The following is a 23492-nucleotide window of genomic DNA, read 5'->3' on the forward strand; positions in this document are numbered from 1 at the left end:
AAGCCCAGGAACATACAGTCTTCTTCCCCCAAAGACTTAGCAATCCAGTTTGTTCTTCTAATCCATCTCTGAGTCATTGTCTTGGTCTACCTACTCTTTATCTTCCAAACTCAGGAATAACTGAACAAAACCTATTGAAAAAATAGAGACATATAACGGATTTGGAGACAATACAGAATGGGTAGTATTTACATTCACATTTACATTACATTTACATAGATCATACATAAACCCACATACATACATTTACATTCAACAATAAGGCTTTAATAGTTTAGGCTTGGCTTCACCATAGGGGCCCCCGATAGATAGGTCAAACACCCGGAGGCATTCATTTGCTTGTGGTTTTATACTAGTAAGAATCTAACCGTCTAATTTCTGATCTTCTCTGCAGCCAATGTCATGGATCACCTACATTTATTACAAACACCAGAGATGCCAGCAGGTGGAATGGTGGCTATTCCTCCTCGTGGACACTACCAGCAGCGGAGTCCTGCCTCCCCCAATATACCATGGTGCCGGATTGCCTAACTGTAGGGGATGCTGCCAGGCACCTGAGAGCAAAGCAAGACAGCAGAGGCAAACCCAGGCGGTGCGTGAACAATGACTTCTGCCTCCACAGAAACTAGGGCTGCCAGAGCTCATTGTTACTGCGATCACTGGGCTGTAAGAGACGCAACAATAGACCTCCACAGAAATTCCCTCCAGAGGAGAGGAAAGGCACTAGAAGACATGCAGTTAAAGGTAAATCATCTGGAGTTACAGTTTCTTTATTCCTAAGCATATCGTCTCTCGGCTCTAAGAGGAAGATGTGCAGCCTGCACAGAAAGCAGGCTTTTCACTGGAGCTCATGCACATGGCAAGCTAGAAGTGTTAAAATAAGTTTTCTGTGTCCATGAATTAGAAAGAAAAAACGCAGAAGAAATAAAATTCTTACCCTCAAAGGCTACACTTAACCATCCAGTAACTCCACATCAAGCACAAACTGCTGGAATATTATGGTGAATAGTTTCAAAACACTCTTCCTTGGCAGAACGCAGATGATACTTCTCAACCAAAAGCCTTCTCTTCTCTCCCTCTGTCTCTCTCTCTCTCTTTTTTTTTTTTTTTTTTTTTTTTTTTTTAGCAAGTTTTAAAAATTTGAAAATGTCTTCTCAGCCTTTTCTATGGAATCAGAGCTATGTCACCACAATGCTATAATTTCATCTTGAAACACTGGTGGTAACTTTAATGAGAGACATCAGGCCTCATTCTGCCTAAGTCTTCACTTTCTATTGCCAGTGGACTTGTTAGAGCTGATAATTCCAAAAATACAATATTTATAACTTATTCATGATTTATTTTAAACCTCTTTCACATTCTGATGCATACGAGGCAATTTAAACCACCAAAACTCTGTTTTGCAACTAACACTTCATTACAATGAATGGAAAAGTTCACACATCTGTTGGTGTTGTATTGTTTCAGGCTGGCGGCAGAGCAAACAATACAGCAGTGCACTGATTTGCTGTGCTAAGGCTGTCTCCAAACCAGAGGACAGAAGCTTTCCTTTTCTGGAAAAGGGAAGAGAGTTCTGCAGAACATGGCAAAAGAGCCTCAGTCCATGGCTTCGAAGGACCAACACGGCCCCATTCCCCAAGGATGCTCAGGGGATTCCCTGAAGTTCAGCTGATTGATAATGGGGTGTCGCTAGAAGTCTTGACAGAAGGAGAATCTATGTCAGCTCCTTTCATTCATTCATTGCCAGCAGAGTCCCATCTGTACTATTAAACCCTGTCAGAGTTTTGATAAAGAAAAAGAAAGGTGAACCTAATCCCATGTAATTTTTTCTCGTTTAAACTTTTATTTCTAATTTCAGATTCTTGGATGATTTAAAAATTAGAGATAAAAGATTCTCTATTATAAATTCACCAAATATATTCTGCTGAAATTACTGTATATTTAGGGTCCTACATAATGCCTATAGGTTCATAGAGTCACATAATGGTTTGGGTTGTACGGGACTTTGAAGATCCCCAAATTCCAACCCCCTGCCATAGGCAGGGACACCTCCCACCAGACCAGGTTGCCCAAAGCCCCATCCAGCCTGGTCTTGAACACCTCCAGGGATGGGGCATCGACAGCTTCTCTGGGCAGCCTGTGTCAGGGCCTCACTGCCCTCTGAGTGAAGAATTTCTTACAAATATCTAATCTAAATCTCCCCTCTTTTTGTTTATAGCCCCCCTGTGTCCTGTCACTATCTGCCCATCTAAAGAGTTGTTTTCCATCTTTTTTATAAGCCACCTTTTAGTACTGGAAGGCTGCTATAAGGTCTCCCCAGAGCCTTCTCTTCTCCAGGCTGAACACCCCCAGCTCTCTCAGCCTTTCTCCATAGGAGAGGTGCTCTAGCCCTCTGAGCATTTTTCAGGCCCTCCTCTGGACCCACTCTAACAGCCCCACATCCTCCTTGTGCTGGAGGCCCCAGATCTGGACGCAGCACCCCAGGTGGGGCCTCACAAGGGCAGAGCAGAGGGGCACAATCACCTCCCTCCCCTGCTGGCCACTCCTCTGTTGGTGCAGCCCAGGACGCAGTTGGCCTTCTGCATAAGGTTATGGACGCTATGTAAATATTTTCTACAAAGTACGTTTGGATGAGAGCAAAGTCATATACCACACACTTGACTTCATTCAGATCACCATTTTTTTATGATAGGCATCATTTTTGAGTCCTGTGCTGGTGCATTATTGGGGACAGTGGAGTTCCAGGATGCTCCTGGGACTTCTGCCCAATTAATTGATGGAACCACTCATAAAACATCCGCACCTTTCACCGTGAATCAAACCCACAAACAGTAAAACAAAGAAACAAACCCAGATGAGTATTATGCTAGTTTTGACTCTCCGTCCCCACTCCACTCCACACTTGCTTTTCATCTGCTTTTATGTGTTCCCACTCCTACCATTTACCAGTTTCAAAAAAAAAATAACGAGGGTTTCTGTTTTTATTAAGGCATGGTCCCAACTCGACTGAATTTAGGAATTTGTGTCTGCTGGGAAGGGGATGAGGCTCTTTATGTGATCCAGAGCAGCGCTCCTGGGCATGGAATTATTTTCTGATGTGCCAGAGTGCTCCTGCCTGTTTCCAGCAGCCCATGCGTGCTATAACCCTGTGTATCACCGCTCAGGGTGTGTGGCTCCCTCCTTCCCCCCTCGGTTTGTGACTGGCTTTGGATTCCGGCTCTGCCGGCATGGAAGTTGCCGGGAGCCCCCCGGCTGGCTGGGATGAGCACCATTACACGCCAGCCCCTTTCAGCAGAGCAGCCTTCTCCATGCCCCGACCCCTTCCCAAATATAACAGCACCCTGAAATAACCCCCCCACACACACACCCCACAGAACCTCCTGGGCGGGGGGCCGGGGGTGGGCTCCCCCCACCCCTCCCTGCACAGCGCATCCTTTGTGAGCGCCCCCGGCTCCTCCAGCGCCGGATCGGGGCCGCCGCGCTCATTTCCCGGCCACACAAAGCCTCGGCCCCCCCCCGGGGCCGGTCCCGGGGGCTTTGGTGGTGGTGGTGGTGATGGGGGGGGCACCGCCGTGCACCTGCACGGGAACCACCGGGGCGAGAGGGGGGCGCTGCGGGCGGGGACCGGGGGTGGGGACCCGGGGGGGGGGACCCGGGGACGCCCCCGCGGGGATGCCCGGACGCGAAGAGCGCGGTGCCTCCTCCTCCTCTTCTTCCTCCTCCTTGTCCTCCCCCTCCTCCTCGTCCCCCACGCCCCGCGGCGGTGCGGAGGGGGGGTTACGGGGCTTGGGGGGGGGTCTCCCGCCGGGGTCGCGGAAGCCTCGAGCCCCCCGCCGCGGCGCCGCGCGCGCTCCGTGCTCCAATAAGCGCTAATTAGCTCCCAGCCTAATGATGTGTCAGCTGAGCCGGGTGCGCGCGGGGAAAGGGGGTGGCGGTGCGGTGATGGGGTGGGGGGGGGGGGGGAGAGAGACACGGCATCGCCATGGAAACGCTCCCCCCTCTTCCACACACCCCCCCTTTCCCCATCCCCCCCTGGCTGGGGGGGGGTCTCCCGTCTCCATCCCGGCCCGGGACAGCGCCGCCCGCCGCCCGCCGCCGCCGTCGCCACCGAAACTTTTGTCCCGGCGGCCAATCAGGGCGAGGGGGGGGTCCGGGGGGGGGCGCGGGGGGGCGCGGAGCCCCGCGGGGCACGGCCCGGTGCGGCGCCGCCGCGGAGCGGAGCGGGGAGGGGAGGAAGCACCGGCCCGGCTGGGAGCAGCGCGGCTCGGAGCAGCCCGGCTCGGAGCAGCCCGGATTAGCCCGGCCCGGCTCGGCTCAGCCCTGCTCGGCCCGGCCCGGCTCGGTTCAGCCCGGCCCGGCCCGGCCCTGGATGCGGGAGGCTCGGGCGGGCGCGGCCGCGGAGAGGCGACGCGGAGAGGAAGCGCAGGGGATGTCCTGCCCGGCGTGAGCTGAAACTGTGGCAAAACGGGGAAAAAAAAAAAAAAAATCAAGATTTTTTTTTTTCTTCGTCCCCCTCCTTTATAATAATAATAATAAAAAAGGGGGTCTGCTCTGCATCCGCACGCAAACTTACTTGGAAGCCTCGCAGCCGGCTGAGCACGGAGAGCAGAGGATCCCCCGCAGCCGAGGAGTCCTGCATGGGAGCACCATCACTGCCCTGGCACAGCACCCGAGAGCCGCCTCCTTGCCTTCAGCATCCTCCTGGGACTGAGCTCGCTCTCCTCCGGTCCGACACCCGAGCCTGTCTCCTAGATATCTGGCTGTTTGTTTTTTCCTTTTTTTTTTTTTTTTTTTTTTTTTTTCCTCCTCCATCTGCTGGGATGGCAGAGTAAATAAATTGAGGAAAATTCCTAAAAAGGCATCGAAAATTCAATGGGACTGAACAGGAGGAAGTGAGATGCTCACAGACCGTTACAAAAAAAAAATTACAAAAAAAAAAAATATTAAAAATAGAAATATATGCACTTAAAACGTGGATCGGATGTATTAGGCTTAGAAAAATAGCAGGTAAGAACTTTCTTTCTTTCCAGCACCTTCATGCCCGGAGCAGGGAGATGTAAGGCGGTTTTGCCCAGCCCTGGAATAAAGGGGGAGCGAGGAGAGCAGCTTGCCCTTCAGTGCTGCCTCCATCCTGCGCGGCGGGGCTGCTTTAGGGAGAGGCACAGCCCGCCAGGACAGAGACAGAAAGCCTTCCAGAAGGCTGCCGGGCTGGAGGAGGAGGGTGGGATTTTTTTTTTTTTTCTTCTTGCTATTTTTTTTTTTTATATATATATCTATATTTTATTTTTTCCCCTTCACCTGCGCTATCCAGGGTGAATCCGGGCGCAGCTGATGCGTGGAGAAGAAGAAGGACCCGAGTCAATATTTCCTTTTCTCCTCGCTGAGCCGAGGGATGGGATTTTAATTATTTATCCGCCCGAACCCTCTCCGGGCGAGGAGAGGCTGCCGGAGCCAGCGGGATAGTCCTGCCTCGCGCGATTATTGAAGGGACTGAGCACGTACCGGGGGAGGAAGGAGAAGAGGAGCCTCCACCAGCCAGCCCCGCTTCAGTCCAATAATAACAATTATAATAAAAAAAAAATCAAAAAACACACAAAAAAAGAGGAGAACCTCGCCACTCCACCGAACCGACCGCTGCCCCCCACCCCCCTCCCGGCCCCCCCGGCTCTCCCCCGCCCGGAGCAGCCCCACCACACACACACACACACAAAAAAAAAAAAAAGAAAAAAAAGAAAAGCAGCCGGGCTCTGCCTGCCTGCGCCGGGACCTCGGTGCCGTCCCTCCCCCGGCGGGGGCTGCGCGCTGCGGGGCGCACACAGGTGCCGAGCGCGGCCGGGCCCGGCCCGCGGGGGGCGCGCGTGTCCGCGGGGGTGCGCGGGGGCGCGCGCGGGCACCGGGAGACGATGGAGAGCGGCGAGCGGGACATGTACCGGCAGTTTCAGGACTGGTGCCTCAGGACTTACGGGGACTCGGGGAAAACCAAGACGGTGACCCGTAAAAAATACGAGCGGATCGTCCAGCTCCTGAACGGCTCCGAGTCGAGCTCGACGGATAACGCCAAATTCAAATTCTGGGTCAAATCTAAAGGCTTCCAGCTCGGCAACTCGGACGAGGTCAGTGGTGGTGCTGGAGGAGGGAAGCAAGTGCTGTACGTGCCAGTCAAAACCACGGTTAGTAGAGAATTGTCTTCCTTGTTCTATGTCGGCCGCTGCAGCCCGCTCCGGGAGCGAGAGGCAAAGGGGGAGCCGCAGCCACAGTTGGCTCCTTCCTCCCTCTTCCCCCAAGTCATCATCACCATGTTGCGTTTGCCTGTCACATTAGACACCGCCGAGCTCTTTGTGGTCCTTTTATTTAAAGCGAGCGCGCACCAAACACACCCCGCCGGCTCGCCGCCGCCGGTGCCCGGTGGTGTCCCCGCTGGTGTCCCCGCTGGTGTCCCGGTGCCCCCGGTGGCCGTGCGGGTCGGGGCTGCGGGCCCGGCCCCGGCTTTTGTCCCGCCGCCGGCCCCGGCCATTGTGCGGGGCAGGCAGCTGGCACAAAGCCCCTCTGCCTGCTCCGGGGGGGTTTCCCCGGGAGAGCGGGGCTTTCGCCTGCTTTTTTTTTTTTTTTTTTTTTTCCTTCCCTTTATATATATATATATATATATATATAATTTATTTATTGTTAGACCGCAGCCCTCGAGACGCCGAGCAGGGGGGAACGCGCCTCGCTGGCTCCGGAGCGCGGCTCGGATGCTGGCGGCGGCGGGGAGAGGATGCTCAACAAAGGGAGATGGGCTCGCACATGACCGCACGCTCTATTTTGTTACTCTTCCTGGGATTGCGCGAGTCTCGCAGCCATAAAGCCCAAACTCCACCGATGCCATACGGTAGCGTGGCATCCCCCGGCAGGCTCCGGAGCTGCGGAGCCCGGCGCGAGTCTGACAGCGGCAGGGTTATTATGCTCGGCGGTGGCAGAGGCTACAGATTCTCCTATGTGAGAAGATGGGAACTGTTGGCTCCAAGTAGGTTTTGCCTATTGAACTCGTTATTCTTACTTCTTGTGCTCCGGGTCACGCAAGCTAAGCTTCTTTTGTCTGTGTCTGGGGCGGTGGGGGGGTGAGGGGGGGAGCAGCTGAGAAAGGAAACCCGGCAATTAAAAATATTCCGGCTTGGGCGCTGGGCTCGGGTGAGCACCGCTCTCTTTTTTATTTGCAGTGGCAGCTTATCCTGACCCGCCGGGGAGGCTGGTGGGTGGCGCAGCGAAGGGGGCTGCTCGGGAAAGCGTTCTGGGCCTGGCCGTGACGTAGGCTGCTGGGGAAATCTGCTGCTGCCTGCTTCGCCCAGGGCACCGAGCTGGGCATTCCCTGGGCCTGGTGAGATGGGGCCCCTTGCCACCATCGCTTCCTGGCCATGGGTAGGCTGAGGTGCGGGATCCCTTTGGAGGAGGTTATGAATATGAAGACCGAGAGCGAAGGGGAAGCGCTGGAGGGAGCTTGTCCCCCTTCTGTGGCTTTGATTCGCCAAGGCGTTCTAGGTGTGCCTATAGAGCCGGGTAATTCGGCGGGTGTCTGTCCGACAGTTAGGTGACTGATGGTTAATCTCGGACCCCAGCAGGCACCCTAGACCAAATTTATTTTTCCTTGCAATTTGACAACAAACGGAAGTTAAGTAAAAGTTGTCCAAAACAAAAAGTCTCCATTTAGGCTGGAATTTTTTAATATCTTCTCTGCTTCCTGGGATAATAATTGCAAGGAGCCAGCAGGCAAGACCTTTTATTCCTAAGACTGTTCTTTTCACTGCAAGTTCAAAACTGTAAGCAAATTCAGTGTTTTTATGAGTGAAATTATGCTGACTACCCTGCTAAATAAAAAGGCTATCGTTACTTTTATGAGGTAGAATTTAAAAATTAAGGTCTCTTCTGGGTCTCTGAGACACAAGACTCACTGATGATCAACCTATTTATTTTCTCCCACCTTTGCCTGGCCATGAGAGCTTGGAGTACCTCCTTGAATTCCTTTTTAAATTTTATTTTCAGGTCTTTTTTTTTTTTTCTTTTTTTTTTTTTTTTTTTTTTTTTTCTTTTCCCATTATTCCATTGGAGATTTCAGTGAGAGGTTGAGTGCCTTGCTGGTCTTACCTTTGTTCATTTGGAGGATCATACCCTCAGCTGTGAATATTAGTGAATGTCCCTATAAATGCATATATGTATTCGTATTTGTATAGAAATAATTGTCTTAGATATTTAAAGCAACCAAGCAGGCATCATCGTAAATACAAGGAAGGAAAGTTATCATGAAATATTTGTAAGCATTTTCAGAATACAAGCACATTAGTTGAACAAGGACATAAAACTCGTTATGGGAATGGTCTTGTATTTAGGAAAAAACTCCCTCTTTCCTTCTGCTGTCCAGCACAGATCCTTTGTCCAGCAGAAATGAGAAGAGGCTGTACTCAGCACTCTTACACTGCAGGTAGCTCTGAGAAACAAATGCCCTCCTGGAAACATGAAGCTGGTGTTGCTATCCAAAAAGGCAGAGGAGGTATTTCTGTTGATCTGTAGCGTGGCAATTACATGTGTGAACTGCTGCTAGGGCAGGGGCAACGTGTGCCAGGTGCTGGGTGCTCTGAAATGCCCCATGGTATGGAGCAGGGGTGCAGCCCCTCTCCCAGTGCCAAAGCTCCTATTGACTTAGGCAGGGGCAGGATTTCACCCAGCCTGAAATGGTGTTACTGGGGAAAACACTGGCTTTTCACAGGACAGCAACTGTTGGTAAGCCTTTAAAGCCCGTTCTCTCATTTCTTTGACTCTTACTAATTAGTTAAGAGTTTATTAATTTATGATCATTTAGAGACATCCCCACGTACCGGGTCTGTTATTTTTTTTCTTGCTGTTATCACGTACAGTTGAGCTTGTCTGGAGAGAGACGCAACTGGTAACAGGTCCCCAAACTGTGATTCCCTCCCTTGTCCTCTCCCTCTTCTGTGCATCACTTGATCTCACCATAGAGGTAAAAGTAATTTCAATTTAAAATTAATCACTGCTGGCAGCATGAGCGCTCCCTCTGCAATAACAGGATGGATGAAATTACAAGTTGGACTCTAAAGTCACAAGCTGGTCAAAAACAAGCAAATAATATTCAAATAGTTTGGTAGGAATTATTTTCTCCTTGAAGCTTTAAGATTTGCTGCTCAGCTTTGCTGTCAGCCAGAGAGATTTGCTCCTGATGGTGCTGTAATCCACTGCTGCTGGTAATTAGACATCATTACTGTTGCGTTAAAGGGAAAGAGAGAAGGAGAGAGGACAGGCTGGGGCTAATTAACTACTTGATTCTAATGAAAGGAAGAGAGCCTGATAGCAACTGGGAGGTTGCACCGGAACAGGCTAGATGTACAACACAGACTTAATTGAAGCAAGGGTATCTTGCAGCCTCACACTAGCTGAGGCTTGGTCTACTTTCCTGTTCTGTGGACAGTAGCATGCTAGGTTTTGTTCTGCTTTTTCCTTGCCCGGATGGTAAGTAAGTCAAAATCAAAGGCCTGCCTTAAATATGAAGTTTAAGCATGCCAGCAAGGAGAGTGCATAGATGATTATGTGCCGGCTTAATCTATTTTTGGGTATGGTCTCCTCAAGAGCAACACGAACAAATCAATTCCTGAATGTTCACATCCCTCTGTGGCCTAGGAGATGCACTGTTGGTCACCAAGCAACAACATCCCCTGCAAAACAGCCATTTTAGGTCCAGAGTGGGACAGCACACAGCACGCTATTTGTATGTGCAACTCGGTGAACATCTCACTTCTGCAACTTTTCAGATCTCTACTGTTACTGCCGCGCGTTTTCTTTCATTATGCCCAAGCTCTGCTGTATGCGAATCGTGAGCTGATGCCTAGCCTAGACACGCTGTATAAACGTGCTAAGCCAACAAATATGCCAAATGGCTGACAGCAATTGCTATCGAGTTTTGCTGGTTGGTACCCACAACCCATGAGGAGGTGTGGAGCTAATATTACCAGCATAGTATCTTTTCAAACTGTATAGACGATTTTTATGGTGGATTTTTTTGTGTGTGTATTTTCTGCATAGTTCTTTAACTGGAATTATTTTTTGATTGCCAACTGGAAAACAAATTTATTCTCACCACTGCTTTTTTCTCTTGCTTTATGTCTTCAATGGATATCAATATGGCTCCTAAAATCAAGCTTGACTTAAACATAAGTTACGAAATAATGGCCCAAGCTGTATCGGCAGGTGTTAGGCAGAACTTCTATTTAAAAAAGAAGGACTAAACTGATTGTGAGATATGGCTCTGATAAAGAATGTGCAATGAGCAAACTAGCAGAATATAACTTCAAATGCCATGCTTAGATTGCTTTTATGTCGTTTTTAATTTGGAACAACTCCGCAGACCTTAATGAAATCCCAAGCCTAATATACGATTTTTCCCATGCCTTCTTTTATATTTTCCAACTATAAGCATAGAATGGACTTCCATTCAGAAAACAAATTTTGTTCAGTTTAGTTCAATCTTCAGATCCCCCAGCAGGATCTGGTACCTCTTGGATAGCCGCGAGCAGAACAGGGAGGCTCTCTACGCATGTAGGGCTGTACCACTCAATCTGATTACAGGATTTAGGGCTTACAAATTATAGGCCAGTCAGTTCTGAGGAACAGGGTGTATCCCAGCCCGTCTCTTGTTCTGTTAGTGGTGAAGAATTGTGGATGGGCGTATGAGTTTATGGTTCATTTGATTTTATATAAATTACTTTGCTTATGAACAATAAAATATAAGAAACAGATCACTCTATAAAATAGCTATATGTCAAAATATGGTGCTTTAAATTATCTTGCATTTTAAATTATGGTCATTATTTGGGGGCATTTTATAGCAATCTGAAAATACAAAGCTTTGTCTCGTTGCATTTCTTTCTGCTTTTGTAGCCAACAATATCAAAAATTAATAAAAGGCTTTCTCGAATATATATTGGTAGTTCTGTAGCCTGCTGAACTGCCAATGCATAATGGAAGCAAGCACCACAGAAAGGTGATGTGAGGGTGAGCAGTAATTTGTCCCAGGGTACGGTTCTGCAGTAGTTTACAGTCGTGTTAAATGCACCTTCCAGGCTCAGCAGCTGTATTCAAGCCCTGCAGTATCCGTCCCGTTTATCTGCCAGCCGCATTTTCCCAGTTCAGGTCTCCAGAGCTTCACCTTCCCCGGTTACCCGCAGCCTCTGTCCTGCTGTTTTCAGATCTCCCAATGGACTCCGTGGGGAAGGAGGCTGGTGAATCAGACAGATAGTGCTGGAAAATGGTCATAGCAGATGGAACAAAACCGGTTTAGTTGGCAACTCTTAATGTAGGCATTCAGCTCAGTGTTCCTGAATAAGGAGAATAGCTCCGTCCTGAAACTGAAAAAAATGTTAGTGGCCATATGTAAGATGCTATCTCCACACACGTGTTTGTGTGTGACAGAGAGGCAAGGAGAGAGGAGGATTTGAGATTTCATGGTAACAATGTTGAGCAAGAATTTTCCAAAGAAACGTGAGCAAAAGAGAGCAAATTTTTAAAAAGGGATTATTTTGAAGTGCTTCTTCTGTAACGCTAGTAAATACCAAAACAAAAACTGCTACTGATATATCCACCCTGTACAGTAATGCATACAGTGAGGGAGAGGACAACAGATTCACCATAGCTATCACCTGCTAATGGCCAGGGTTGTAGCGTGAAAACCCAAGGAGTTAGACTCAATGATCCTTAAGGGTCCCTTCCAACTAGAGATATTCTATGATTTTATGATTCCAAGTCTCCCGAGTGATCCAGAATAAACGCTTCTACTTTAATATTCATGCTGCTGTGGAACCTTGCTGAGAAGACTGAGGTGACAATGGACTTGCATGTTTTCTGTACTTCAGTAGCCTCTTGCTAGGGAAGCTGCACTGGATTCAGCCTCTATGCAACGTGGTAGAGACTGTTTCAGACACTTGCATGGTGACTGTCTTCAAAGGTAGCAAGTATTGTTTCTGTAGCTGCATGGCTGTGTGATCAGTGAGTGGTAAGAAGACACTTTTCAGCAGGCTACTGCTCAAATGGGCTGATACGCATAGGTACAACATAATGGTGTGTCATCTGATCTTTTAATGCTGATAGTTTGTTTCTTTCCCTAACTTCTGGGGTGTTCAGCATTGTCCTTGTTCAATGCTCCAGAGAGAGAGGAGATGCAATCTGGAGAGACTACACATAAATACCCAGAAAGACTTCATATAGAGAGCGCTTATCATGAACATTGGAAGAAGGCTCTGTCAGAGTTAATGATTCAAATTTAATTTCACTCAATGGAAACAAATTAAAATGGGCTCAAATCAAACCATGAGGTTTGGTCTGCTGTTGGAGGAGGCAACTAGCAGCTGTTGGTCTTGGTCTAATGGAAGTGATTTGGGTCCTGATTTTCCCCAGTACACATGATACAGCTGTTGAGAGCTTGCTGGTAAAAGAGGAACAACACAATCAGGGCAGATATTGAAGAGAGATGTAAATGAGTTAAATTTGGAGAAAGATCATGAGATTGCGTGCCAGAAAACATGAATCTCCAGGCGGATCCTACCAGATTCTGCAGCCTCCCATGCACTGCAGAGCATCACAGGAATCCTTTTTTCCTTTGTTGAGGAGGTGACCCTGGTCAACACAGCACCCAAAATGAGTAGAGTTTTACAGGATGTAAAAGGTGTTTTGCTCATGTATATGTTATTTTTGATCTGCCAGAAGTCTCTCTGGCTTTAAAAACTCATGAGGAGATGATATTTGCTGGTGCATGGGAGTTTTTGGCATTGCCCTGCAGAATCAGTGAATGTGATTCCTGTAGCTTTCTTAAATTACCTTTCTGTTCTGCTTAAATAGATGATCCAAACAATTTTACATTTCCACTAGCGAGGTATACTTTAATCGCTTGTGAACATAAAATATCCAGGTAGGCAAGAAAGACTTGCTACAAGTTATGGCATTGGACATTCTTCCAGATACAATGGATTTCCTTACAGATGATCACCTTAAGCAAAGGTAGTTGTTCAGGCTTCTAACTGCTTATTCAATGATTTTGCAACCTGCACGACCTCACATTTACTGTGTGCATGTGCAGGGATTAGAGCTAGTTGCTGAAATTGAATTGTAGGATTTGAACCATTTAGTTGTATTTGTGGATGCTTGTCAATTTAAGGGCTATCTGTAGTGAACATTTTACACAATAAATCTGATCTATGGCAGACTGAACCTCAAGGAAAGATTTTTTTTTTTTTTTTTTGGCATAAATATTCTGTGTAGACTCGGAAGGGCAATTTTTATTAAATGACCTATTTGAGCCTAGGATGAAACTTATTCAGCCTTTTTGACTTGAGAAGCTGTAATTAGGCTTCTCTAGGAAACGAGAGGTTATATATCTTATATTCTAACAAGGCCTGTGTGTCTGAAGGTTTTGTAAATTTTCTTACCCCAAAGATTTTAATACAATAAGGGATGGATACTATAATATTTTGACTGTATTAAAAAGAAAAAAAAAGCAGTTGAGATCACTTGTGCTTAAATAACATACAGCTGTAACTCACCATACAAATTTTAAATTAATAAGTCTCTCATAGTTGCCTACAGACTTATACATAGCACTAGCAGTACAACCAACTGATTTTGTAGAGGACTTTTGTTTAAGGCAGACTCAGATCTGAAGTGGCTACCACTAAATCATGACCTATTTGTAGGGTAAAGAAGCATTGTCTTGGCACGTGAGAAATCAGACTTTTGAATTAATTAATGGTTATTATCCTGACCCAATAGATAAATAACAAGTAAGTAATTACACGACTATTTGATACATCAAGAGAAGAACAGCTAAGGCATGGCCAAAGGTTTCAGCAGACAGAAAAGACAATCAAACAGGATGAAAAGTTTTCACAAAATTTCATTATTCAGTTGATATCTTCTCTGACGAAATACCTATTCTGGGTTTACATTTCTTGGGTGATGAAACTGAATAATTGTCAGAAATAAAGAAAAGAAATAAAGAAAAAGATGACGGTGAATTGAGATACTAAATTGCAGTACATCACCAGAATTAATAATTAATTCAAGAATGAAATAACCAAAATATTATGAAAATATATAATTTCCCACTATATATGGTGATGATGTTGGAATAATTAGAAAAATCTATTAGAAAGAGGAAAAAAAAGTGGGGAATATAGTTGGTAGAAATAACAGACCAGTGAAACATATTTCAACACCAGAAAAATAAATCATTAAGAAAATCATTGAAATTAGAGTTGTTAAGTGTTGATATGAACTATCTGGTTGGTGTAACTAGTTTAGATTTTGGAAGGGTCCGTTACGTTCCTCTTACCTATCATATTTGGAAGTCTTTTAAAAATCATTTTCAAATTAAAATTTTCTTCTGGTTTCTTTCTGAAATGAAAATAGTCTGATAGTGACTTTACTTTGGCAGTGATGACAACCTAAAGCTGGTGAAAAGTTGTGAAACCATAGGAAGAGAGCAAGAACTATACAAATGCAGTCCAATGTGCATACACATGGATATATATGAAGTATACAGATAAAACCCAGACAAATAAAGAGGTTTCAACACTGGACAGAGATGCAAATTAATTAGGTTAAGCAAGTCAAGGAAGGATTGGGAAGGAAAATAGAAATATCATAACAAAGGACAAAAGGAGAAATCATGGCAGGCAGAACTCCCTGCAGACCATTGCCAGATAATTTACATTTTATGCCATTGTAACACTAGCTTTTTGAAAGGAGTGGAAGATTTCAAGCTTTTCAATCACATTTAAACTGTATAGATTTAGCATAACATCTCAAGGGAAATATTTAGGAATAATTTCAAACAAATCAATAAGCGAATATCTTCAATAAGCATAGCAGGGGCAATGAAAATCATCATTGGGAAAGGTATAGAGAATGATATTGAAAACTTATTCTTCTCATTAATTAAATGATATGTCCTTGCCTTTAATAACATGCTTAGTGCATTTGCTTCATCTCCAAAAGGTCAAGACAGATGAAAGGTCCGGGGAAGGTAACCGAGCTAATTAAAGAAAAGGGGTACTTCTGAATGAAATGCATTTTAATTGGTTATACCACACAGAAAGATGAACATTAAGAAAAAAATACACAATAGAAAAATAGAAAAAAAATAGAAAAATAGAATGCACATAAAAGATACAAAAAGGTAGAGAAAAGCTGAGAGAAGTGGTGCGGTGTAAACACTGATGAACAACAGAAAGAAAATTCTGCACCCACCCTTTTTAATCCTATTCCATTCTAGTAAGATTTTTGACAACTATCTTAAAAGGGAAATTCAAGGCTAGGCCATTGTTTTACTGCCTTTAGTATTGGGGTTGGAAGGTCACTGCAGCCTCAGGAGAAACTCTGACCACTTCAGCCAAAATCTCTTCCAAGGATTTTACAAGAGAGTGATAGCTCCATGATTCTTGTAAGGATGCAGTATGCTCTTTATGTCCATTCAGCTTTGCTGGCCCCAGCAGAAGTGAGGACAAGGTCATGTTTCTGCCCTTCTTCTGTTCCCCTGGGAGCACCAGCACTGCTGATGGCACTTACCTGCAGCAAAGCACCTTGCAGTTACCTGGTGTTATGCTGCAGCTCTCTGTGCATGGTTCCATACAGAATTTATCGGGGTTAATCACGTTCCAGCCCATATGGTCAACACGAGGAAAGACCCGTAGAGTGCAGTGAAATCCCAGCATTTTCCCATGCCCTTCCCCTTTGTACTGAATTTTCGTATTGCTGATGGTCTCAACCTTTCTGCTCTTGCTTCACGTCTAGTTGTATTAGCAAGTTTTAGGCATGTTTTCTTATGTTGGTTGAAGCTAGCAGAGGAAAATAATTTGGTTATTATTGTACAATGCAATTAGATGCATCGTATTTTGCTTAGGGATTTATTTGTTTATTTGCTGATTACTCTGAAACATCTTTTACGGATTCCCTTGGAGACTTGGACTAGATGGTTTGTTGGTCACTTTGACAGCAGCATTTTCTATGGCTTGTTGCTGTAGGGATGTTACTACCCTGGAAGAAGGAAGGAGATGGTCAAATTTCAGAGCTCCAGCACTATCCTGTGTGGATCAGTGCATGAGATTGCAGTGATTTGGATGGAAAGTTTGCAATCAACTGCCTCCATTTTCCATTTTACCCTACCTGTGATGAGCAGAAACATGTTGATTTCACCTCCATATTTTTGCCTACTTGTGCAAACATTTTTTCTTTAGTTATTGTTGCAATTATTAGCAAACTCTTACTGTAGTGGGAAGAAAAGTGGAAGGAAAAAAACACAACAGAATTATTAGAGAATTAATTGCAAATATGAGAGGAATTGGCTCATTCAGGTGAATAAAATTTCTGAAAGATTTTGCTTTTGACCAGCCTGACCGGTAAGAATGGCATACAGCTAATTAGGTGACTTGTCCCACTGCAAGTCTCAAGAAGCAGCAGTGGAAGAAAATAAAGAATGTAACTCATTCTCTTCTTCCTTAATCTACACAGTCATATATATATATATTTAATGACATTTTTGGATAACCTTTATCTTTTTATATTCTGAGAGTTCAGTAAAGGCCCACAGCCACAGTTGTCATAATACTGAAGAACTCTGTCTGGAGTGAGCAAACAGCTCAGCCTTCTTTTGCTGAATACTCTATTCCAATGCCAGGCATCCATCTAAAACCTGTAGTTCAGACAGACCCCATTCTAGTTACCCCTTTTTGTCTCAAATCTGGACTATCCCACAAGGAGTCAGAGTAGTAAGTTCTGCATGGATACATCAGCAAAAAACAGAACTTCTCAAAGAGATGTATATTGTAAACTCAGTGGACTGTGACACTTTTTTATTTTTTTTTGGAAAACCTACCCAAATCCTCCACTTTGTTCCACCAGTGCAAAATGCCTGGTTATCATTGTTTTGGTGTAACTCAGAGATAGGTTTGGCATATGGTGAGCTGTCAGGGAGTTATATTTATGCCAAAGCAAATAACAAAACAATAGAAATTAAGCTAGTTCTAGAACTAAATAAAGATGGTTAAAATAAAATTACTTCCTTTCTTTTTTGTTGCCTTTCAGTATAGCAAATTCTAATGTTATTCTCTTCAAATCAGCCCAATTTTGGCAAGATTGACATTGAGGAAAAGGTGGAACTGAAAATATTCTTTCACCTGTATTCCTACTTGAATCCTACATTTTCAGCTTGAACCAAAAGAGCTGCTTTCAAAAATGGTGTTAAAACAAATAAACAAAAAGCATTCTTAAATAGGAGAAAGCAGGTCAAATTTTATTAGTAGCAGTAAGTAGAACATGTTAATTAATAGAATTCTAATGAACTGTGCCTTCTCTGCTATTTACCTTTGAACATTAATAAATTTACAGGTAATTACCTGATTTTTATTTATTATTTATTTATTTATTTATAATATAAATTTGATTCTTAATAGATGTTAAGTCAGGAAAATTTTCAGTTAAACAAACTTCAAAAATTTTGACAAATTTGCTTTTATCATGTTTGCTTGAAAGCAGGCAAATAAACAATGCTCAGTGTAGAAGGTTGTGTGAAAATATTCAAAGTGAATTAGCAATTTGTCTGGTGGATCCAAAGAGTGATCTACCAGACCTACAAAAGAGCTGAAAATCTGTAGCTGTAGGAAGCTAGAAGGAGTCAAGCTGGTGAAATCCAAGAGCTATGAAGGACCAATTCTGTCATCCTAAATGGCACAGGATAAAATCCCCTTGTGGGACATGACAAGCAGAAGGCCTGTGAAACATATTTTTTGGCACAAAGACGATGCCCCTGTTTCAAAGGCACAATGCAGTCCTTCAGTGATGCTTAGGCTTTATAGTGGCTGGTGCCCGGGGAAGAAACCCACCCAAAAAGCTCCTGCCTTGTGTGTTCAATGCCCTGGCCAGTCCATAACTCTGGGTTGGGTGGCAGTGGCTGGGTTTGCAACAGGATATGCCCAAACAAAGCTCCTCCATTTTTAAATAATAATTTACCTATGCCAGCTAACCCTTTATACCATAACATATTTCAATATTATGGACCAGTGTTTGATAAATGTATAAATGTGTTTCTAAAGCTTATAAAAGTATATATGAAGGCTTAATTCCAGCAAGGCCAATGCCAGCTGTAAATACTGCTAGAAACAAGCTACCCCTACCTCCTTGGTTGTGATACAACCTTCTGCAATGCTGGGGCTGTGCTCATCACCCCAGACAGCTCTCCACTGCAGAAATCAGGGAAGGAGCCTGTTCTTAGACTTTTAAACTCTCCATATATTTAAGAACATTACAAGTGTGTATCTCTCATCCTTTCCCCTCCCCAACTAAACATATGCAACCCATATGCTTATCCTCAGTCATGCTGTTGAGGTAGTTTGTTTGATTGTTTTTAAATATTCTCCCGTTTCTATGGATTTTGCATTAGGACAAGTACTATGGGGAGAATTCAGATCTCTTTCCCTTTTCTGTGTCTCTTTGAACTATATTTACATTAGAGAAGAGCTGCTTCTAATAAGACTGAAAGAAAAGCGAGATGAGAGAACAAATGTGGTAAAGTGTTAAAGCAAATAGCGGATAAACAAACTTTCACTTAATAGCTCCCTGTGAGCTCATCCTAATGAAAGTAAGTCAGCTTTGGGAGAGGTGGAGGCTGGGGAAAGTAAAATCAGCTTGGAAAATGCATATTACAAATTTCACAATAGCAATAATAAAACTAATGAAATAAACTAGGTAAAATAAGGATGATGATTTCTGTTAATTTGGTAATAAGACAACTACTGATATTTAAAATCAGTATTTATGTCACTAAGCATACCTGTTGACCACCTATAAATACAGAACAACCTTAAGATACTAATCGCCTAACAATTCAAACTGCCTGGAAAATGTGTCGAAGATGAATCAGATTACTTTTTTATTGCATTTTTTTCACTGAAATTTCATTTCAGCAGAATTTAAAACAAATTCTGTGTATTTTCCCCAGTATACATTTCAAATTGGATCTTGTTAGTCAACATTTAATTTAATGAGTATCACAGAAATGATACAGTAGAAAGTAGCTAAACAGAATGTTGCTAGACTCTAAAAAGCTTGTCTTTATACAAATATGCAACTAATGAATAGGTGCTGGCTATTCCTCGCAATGTTAATGTGAGTATGTTCACTATTGTATAATAGCCCCAATATCTATCTGATGTCTGCAGAGCTACACATTTTCTTTAATCCTTATCATTTGTCTCTGCTGCTGGAGATTATTATTTACTAATAGGCACAGAACATTTTTTTTCCTTATGTTGCCTTTATTTCCAGACGTCAAGGCCTGCTGTTTCTCATTCTGAATTCCAATCTGATGGCAGGTGCCAAGATTCAAATGTATATTATCTATGGGCAGTAGGATCAGCACATTTGTGTAACATCAGCTGAACTGAACCACTCACTGTGCTGGCTGCATTTTAATATTTTTAATCTTTCTTTGGAAGGCACGCTATTTTGGTGAGCAACCAAATGCAGTCTAAGCTGTGTACAAGAGGAGATCTACAAATGGGTTTCTAAAAGTAGGCTTCTGTAAAATCAGAATAAATAAATAAATAAATAAATAAATAAATAAATAAAAACTCAAAAACATGTAACTGGAGAACCTATTAGGTTCAATCCACCCACAACCATCTGGAGCAATAAGTTATCTATCTTATTTATCTAAACAAAACTTTGGACATGACATGAGCAGAAATGTGGTGAATAAGTTGAGCTGAAATAATTTGTAGCTTAATGTTTTCAAATGTCCGAGACCAGGAAGACTGATTTTAAGAATTACTGAATGACATTACCATAATAATGTGAAATAGACCATTTTAAAGGCAAAAACTGTTCCTGCTACAGCCAATATCAAAATCCCACTGACTACAATAGTAACGGGATCGGTCTTTTAAGTAGCAAACCATGCTGTAAAAAATAAATACTTCTGTTTCACAAGGTAATATGGATAGCAGTATAGTTGGATATTCTCAGACACCATAGTTTGTGGATTTTATCTCTCTAATAATACAGAGGTTCAGCACCTGTCTTATGAATCATGGAGAGAAAGGCATAAGCTGTTTCAAAGCCATTCCACTGGCCCTGGCCGAGAAAGCTCTCCAGAGACAGGATGCACCCTGTGTGCCTCCGAAATGAAGTGCTGCCTCACGGGAGAAACTGTGTTCATCAGCACAGGTCTCTCTGTGGCACCGATGGCAGGAACTGCCCATTGTGACCCATCCCTCTCCTCCGCAACGCCCTGAGATGGATCAGCTTTTCACCCTGAAACAAACTGAAAAATACACTGGCAGCATTTTTTTTTTTTTCATTTTCCTTTTGCGTTTCATGTATGGCAGCGTGGATTCAAAACCGAGCTGCATCCCATGCGTCACACAAACAAAAGATCTGCACAGGTTTTGGCAGAGAGAGGCACAGGCTTCGGGGAAGGAAGAGCATTTGTACTGCTGGTGTGCCCGCTCTCCAGGAGCCGCCAGCTCGCTGTGTCTTGCTCCTGGTGAGGCCTTGATCAGCTCGCACTGATGCTCAAAGCAGAGCCTCTGGGGCTTTGGGGCACGCTGTACCCCAAAATCTCTGTCTCTAGTGGTGGCTGAGAGGAAGAGTTACCATGCCCCAAATCGGGGCTGGCATTTTGGGGGAAACTGGGGGGGAAAGCTTTGATATTGTGCACCGGCGAGGCGAGGCGCGACGCGAGTGACTGTGACTCCATCGGACATAATGAGTGCACCGGTTCAGCAACCGGCAGACATTTCCTCCACCCCTCCCCCTGCAGCCATATGGTACAGTAAACAACCACCACAGGGTGTTTTTTTTTTTTTTTTTGTCGTTTTTATTATTTTATTTTTTATGTTATTATTATTATTTTTTTCTTCTTCTCGCCCACCCCCCCACCCCGGCTGCCCCTCGGGGCTGGGGGGAGGCATTTTCTTCCTCTTCATCGCCCTCCTCCTCCTCCATCCCCGGCTCCGTGCCTGGATCCATGGCCGGGGCTGGCATCGAGGGCACGGGGAGGGGGGGTTTGAGAGCAGGGAGAGGGCGCGGCCGCCCCACCACCGCTCCCCCCGCTCTATCCCTGCCGGTTCCTATAGTAACAGTGCAATACCTCCGGGACACGCTCACTCACACACTCACACACTCACACACACTCATGCACACCCGCCCCTCACGCCCACTCGCGGCAGGCAGGGAGGGGGGGAGCAGCGGGCACGGCCGCGGCGCCCTCCGCCATCTCCCTCCCTCCCTCCCGTTCCCATGGCGACGGGCTGCGGCTGCACCTGGGCGGCCTCTCAGCCCCCCCGCCGGGCTCCGCAGGGTGCTGTGGGGTGCTGTAGGGTGCCAGCAGGGCCCCAGCTGCCATCCCCCAGACCCAAAGGTCACGGCTGGGCCCCTGCTGCCTGTTAACTGCAGGGCCAGCTGCCAGCAGCCGAGCGGCTGAGGGAAAATGTCAGCTCAGATGGCTGCTCTGAGGGACCCCGGCTGCCCCCGGGGGGCTTGGTTCTCCTCCTCGCACCCGCAGACATCCAGGGGTGAGCGGTTTGATGTCGGGAAGCCCTTATCTTTGGCAGCAAGGCCTGCATCCCCTAGTAAATCCACCGTACCGTGGCGTGATGCCACATGAGACCTTGCTGGCAGATGTCTGGCTGCCCAGCAGCGCGGCAGCTACAAATACGCCCTGTCGGCAGTGATGTGCCATGGCTGGCATGGCTAGAGGTGCAGGGGGTGACCACCTTGCACCACTGTCACTGCCAGTGTTTGCTCTCGCTTGCTGCTTGTGCTCGAACCCGGCACTCGGGACACCTCTTAGCTACAAACCCTGGTGGTCTTTTGCAGTGTGTACATAGCTGTATGGCGTATAGCGCAGGATGGAGTTACACCTATCGCTGAAGGGTAGTGTTGCTGAACTTATGGCCCTCGAGGTGCTAAATGGGCTGTTATGGGCAATAAAAATGCTTGCATGTGGTTGAGATGTGAAAATGCGATCTCAAGTCTCTGACGTGCAGTTATTAATCAGCCTGAAGTCAGGTCTGCCCCTCTGCAAGTCCCTTCCTCCACACAGCTGGATGGGGCAGCCCAGAGGGGATGGGTAGCAGGAATGGCCATAGCCCTGGGTACCAGAGAGGTTTCTCTTCCAGCAGTAGTATACAGAAACTATTTTTTTATCAGCTTCAATAAATGGTGGTTTGTGTGTCATCAAATACAGCTGGAGGACTCCCATTGTCTTCAATGGAGCACAGCTGAGACCTAAAAGGATAGTAAAGCACCTGACCAATAATAGCATCACCCGTGAAAATAACATTGAATTCCTTTGTGAGAAACTAACCACAAAACCCCATCTGTATCCTAAAGATGTTCATCTACAAAAGAGCAGGAAGCTTTCTCTTCCTTTACAGTTGTTAAAATAGCTTTAAAAGGGAGTGTTATCAACTGTTACAATTTCTTTGTGAGTCCCATGGTGTTTGTCATTTTTCTTGAAAAATCACATCTACAGTCAAATGCTCATGTGAAAATTCTACTTTTGTGTTAAAAAAAAAAAAAAAAAGGAAAAGAGGAAAACAGGCAAAAATCTTTTAGTAATCCTCCTAGCTGTATAGAAGAGATTGTCAATCTTAGCAACAGCTTCCTGTCAGTTCTCAAGATCTCTCAAGGACCCGGGGTATTTCATTATCAATCTTTTGACTGATGAGTGTATAACCTGCTAGTGGATAGCACGGTTCCAGAATTCTACCGATACTGTGGTATCAGTAGAAACTGATACTGTTGGTTTGCAAGCCATGAATGGTCAGCAGGCTGCTGTTAGGGAAATTTGACTTTAAAGCCTGCAAAAGTCCCAAGTGGACCCTGTATACTTAGAAATCAACAGTTTGTTTCCTAAATCAGAAGATTTTTCAGACCAATTTCAGGATTTTCCTTACCCTATCTCAATAATTTTTAATGCTTCAAATACAAGTTAAATAATTATTCTTAAAGCAAAGGCCATCAGCATGAAAGATGAGAAAACAAAGGATATAGTTTCAGTCAAATTATTTCAACATAATGCTTAGTAAGCTGTTTGAAAAAAAGATTCAGAAGGTGTTCAAATTAACAAAAACAGTCTAAAATTTAATTACATAGATAGGAACACTGAATGCATCTTAAATTATGTAAAGCTCAGCTTCATAATAGGAGAGTCTAGAAGCTTCAGGTTTTGAAGTTTAAAAATCAGATTGTAAAAGCATTATTTGAAAAAAGTTGCATGACTACGCTGCATACAGAAAGGCTCTGGAGAAGGAGAGCACTCTGGTAAATGGCTTATTGAAGAGCATACTTCTCAGGTGCCATCTCAACCAAGTTCCTTCTGCTGCAACCCTGGGATCATGGGAGGATCATATATGAAAGCAACATCACTGCTTTACTTCTTGGGCTTTGTAGTTCTAATAACT

At 44.9% G+C, this 23492-nt stretch overlaps 1 protein-coding gene across 6 annotated transcripts in view; it reads left to right on the plus strand.

Annotated features, from left to right (window-relative positions):
- Positions 1-5903: 5903 nt before the first annotated feature.
- Positions 5904-23492, plus strand: part of NOL4 (nucleolar protein 4) — a gene marked incomplete at its 5' end in the record, with an annotated part of 192084 nt that continues 174495 nt past the window's right edge. For all 6 annotated transcript variants that reach the window (XM_082754281.1, XM_082754283.1, XM_082754280.1 and 3 more), the window contains one exon: positions 5904-6170. In XM_082754281.1, the coding sequence (XP_082610407.1) occupies positions 5904-6170 (267 nt within the window). The remainder of the gene's footprint in view (positions 6171-23492) is intronic.

This window comes from Aythya marila (genome assembly GCF_965140915.1).
Source record: "Aythya marila genome assembly, chromosome: 2".
Lineage (NCBI taxonomy): Eukaryota > Metazoa > Chordata > Aves > Anseriformes > Anatidae > Aythya > Aythya marila.